The 3,026-nt window shown below is 35.1% G+C and overlaps 1 protein-coding gene across 1 annotated transcript; it reads right to left on the reverse strand.

The window, feature by feature from the left end:
- Positions 146–1,421, reverse strand: LOC109832789 (ER membrane protein complex subunit 8/9 homolog). The gene is made up of 3 exons (XM_020400209.1): positions 1,128–1,421; positions 361–507; positions 146–274 (listed from the first exon to the last, which is right to left on the reverse strand). The coding sequence occupies exons 1-3, from the start codon at positions 1,419–1,421 to the stop codon at positions 161–163; spliced, it is 555 nt and encodes a 184-aa protein (XP_020255798.1). The 3' UTR covers positions 146–160.

The raw sequence follows: 3,026 nt of genomic DNA on the forward strand, positions 1-3,026 counted from the left end.
TCATGCCTCTTATTCTATGTTTAGAAATTCAAATTACTCATAACTCGCGCCTTTTCTATTTGTTTTTTCCACATGAAAGAATATTCTCAAGAAAATTCTCCTAATTTCATATCAAACTTTAAAAACATAATATTTCCAGCAGCACCATTTAAGTCAAAATTCATGACGTATGAGCCCATTGTTCAAAATTCAAATATTTGTAATGCTTGTTTACCTGTACTACAGGATCTCGCCCCTTTCCTTTTGGCAGCTCCTTCATCTTCTCCACATCCAGCTGATCCAACAAAAACCCACCATCACGCTATAACCAACGAAAAACAAAACAAAAGGAAACAAACTTTAACCCAAAAAAACCCTCACCAGAAGCACAGCGGCTCGAGGGAAGCAACGAAACACATGATCCCCGATGTTCTTCGCCACGCTCTTCAGCTCCAAGTCATTAGCCCTCTCATTCGCATGGTAATACCCCACCACACTCAAACCCTCCGCCCCAAAATGCTCCTCAACCTGCAATATTCAATTTAGAAACAAGAACACAAATGAGATTACAAGTTTTAATCTTTCATTGGCATTTAGAATCTTAACACCACATAGTAAGAGAATTGCATGATTTTTTTTTTCATGCAAACTACAGAGATGGAGACTCACAGCAAATTGGAGATCGAATTAGCATGATAAGCGCGCTACTACAACCTATAGAGTCTTTTCCGTTGCATCCTATTTTTAAATTGCAAGGTTAATCTTTTATAAATATAACTTATGACTATTGAACAGCAACAACGAAATCTTTATCCAAATTTTTTGAGTCCGCTACATGAATCCTATTTTCTCATTCAGTTCTATTATGGATCACCTCAAATGTAAAGTTAACTACTACTATATTCCTATTTTATACTCAATATAATATCCTACTAATGAACTCATTTCTTATCCATAGAATAAAATTAGAGGCATCAGATTAGCATAATTTGCAATATTTAAATTGCTAGGCGGAAATTATAACCCTAGGTATGAATTGCTCATAATCGATTCAATTTGATTTGCACAGCTTTTAAACCCTAGGCCCTAGAACCTAGCTTTTACCAAACCCTAGATCCGATTCGGCGAGATTTAGAGAGGGGGGGTACCAAGTGGAGGGCGAGTTCGAGGGAGGGGAGGAGGCCGAGGAGGGAGTGCGAGAGGGGGACGGCGTCAGAGATCTGGACGGTGGAGTCGTCGCCGGCGGAAAGGCGACCGACGAGTAGGCCGTTGCATGGCTGCTGCTGCTGCTGGTGATGATGATGAGATCCGTAGCTAATATCTCGCTCGATTCTTGGAGGTTTTATGATTTGGGAAGTTGGAGGTCGCGGGGATTTTGAGGGGGAGCCGGAGTGGAGGGCAGCGGGTTCAGTGGGGACTGCGGTTCGAGTTGCTATCCCCATACGGTTTGAAGCTGCGCGTGGCAAACGGGTCGGGTCGGGTTGCTTAAATGGGTTAAACGGGTTGTCAAATGGGTTTTACGGGTCATCTAGGGTCAACCCAAAATGACCCGTTTAATAAATAAGTAGCTCGGTTTGCAGATCTGACCCTATTTATCTTGACACATACATGTTTATAACTGGTCAGATAAAAAAATGTCACCCCTATGCATGGGGTCCATAATAGACAGAGAGACTTTGAGAGAACAAAATCTAGCTAACTCGTCAATTATCTATAATTTTTCCAAAATAGGTCCTAAATTTTCGAATTTTCGGAGCCGGATCTTAACAATTCTCTCGATCTTCTTTCCTAGAATGTCGACGTCAACTCTTAATGGGGCGGAGGTATTATTGTCATATTCTAATGTTTTTTCGAAGGAGGAATTCCCATGTACATGAATACATTAGTCATATGTTACTTCAATCAACGATTATGCCATGCCCTTGTCACAAACGAAAACGAGCACACTTTTTTAAATTTTCATAATTATGTTAAAAAGGAAAAATAAAAAGTGGAGGTTGATTTGCAAAAATTAAGATATATGGCTACTTTACAAAGGAGGTCTATAATTGGAGGCCAACAACTTACGAGCTCCAAAAATCAGTTTTTGGAGTTTCGATGGTACAGATTGTGATTAATCGTCTATCTATTGTAATCTAATATCTACCCTAACATATACACAAAACACACACTCTCATATATATATATACTAGTTTTTATGCACGTGCAATGCACGTGGTTAAATATTTAAAAATATTTTTTTTTCATCATTACTTTAAATAAGTGAGATTTATCTTGAGTTCAAATATGTATAATTGAATTATAAGATTTATTAGTATTTTATTTAAATATTAATAAAAATAAATGTAATATGAATTGTAGTTATAGTAATGAAAAAAATATTTTAAAAATTTAAGTTTATTCAAATATTTTTTGATTCAAAAAGCTAAGATCGTTGTTTGATTTACTGCAAACTTGTAAATTTTTTTTTTCTAAGAATTTTTAATTGATCACTACCACTAACACCCAATAGGAACTTAATTAAAGTATGAAAGTAAATTTTGATCAAATTTGGTCCCTTATTTAACATAGCAACAATCTCAACAAGTAATAATTAGTTAGTCAAGGGGTTTCTTTTGAAAACATTGAATATTGAAGTTTGTGACAACCCCAAGCAAAATCATCATAATAGTAATTATTTGCCAATTGGTTAAAGAGGTCACATTTATATCATAAATGATTGATCACAAGCTGCGCTAGCTATCAGTAAGAGTATTTTACATCTACCTGACAATATATCCATTCACAGGATCAATAAAAGCAGATTTTTATCGATTGTCTCTCACGAAATGCAGGATCATATCCATAGATAATAATAAAATATATTAAAATGGTTAAATATCAAAGTGTAATTTTATGTGATTTAAGCAATCACATAAGCATACAAAACTACTAATAACTTTGCATGAAAATACCTTATAAAAATTCCTAATTGTAATCAAAAATTAAGTTGTTATATAAAATGATTAAAAAATATTGTTCTTGAAAATTTATAATTGAACCAAGAT

This window comes from Asparagus officinalis, chromosome 1 (assembly GCF_001876935.1).
Source record: "Asparagus officinalis chromosome 1, Aspof.V1, whole genome shotgun sequence".
Lineage (NCBI taxonomy): Eukaryota > Viridiplantae > Streptophyta > Magnoliopsida > Asparagales > Asparagaceae > Asparagus > Asparagus officinalis.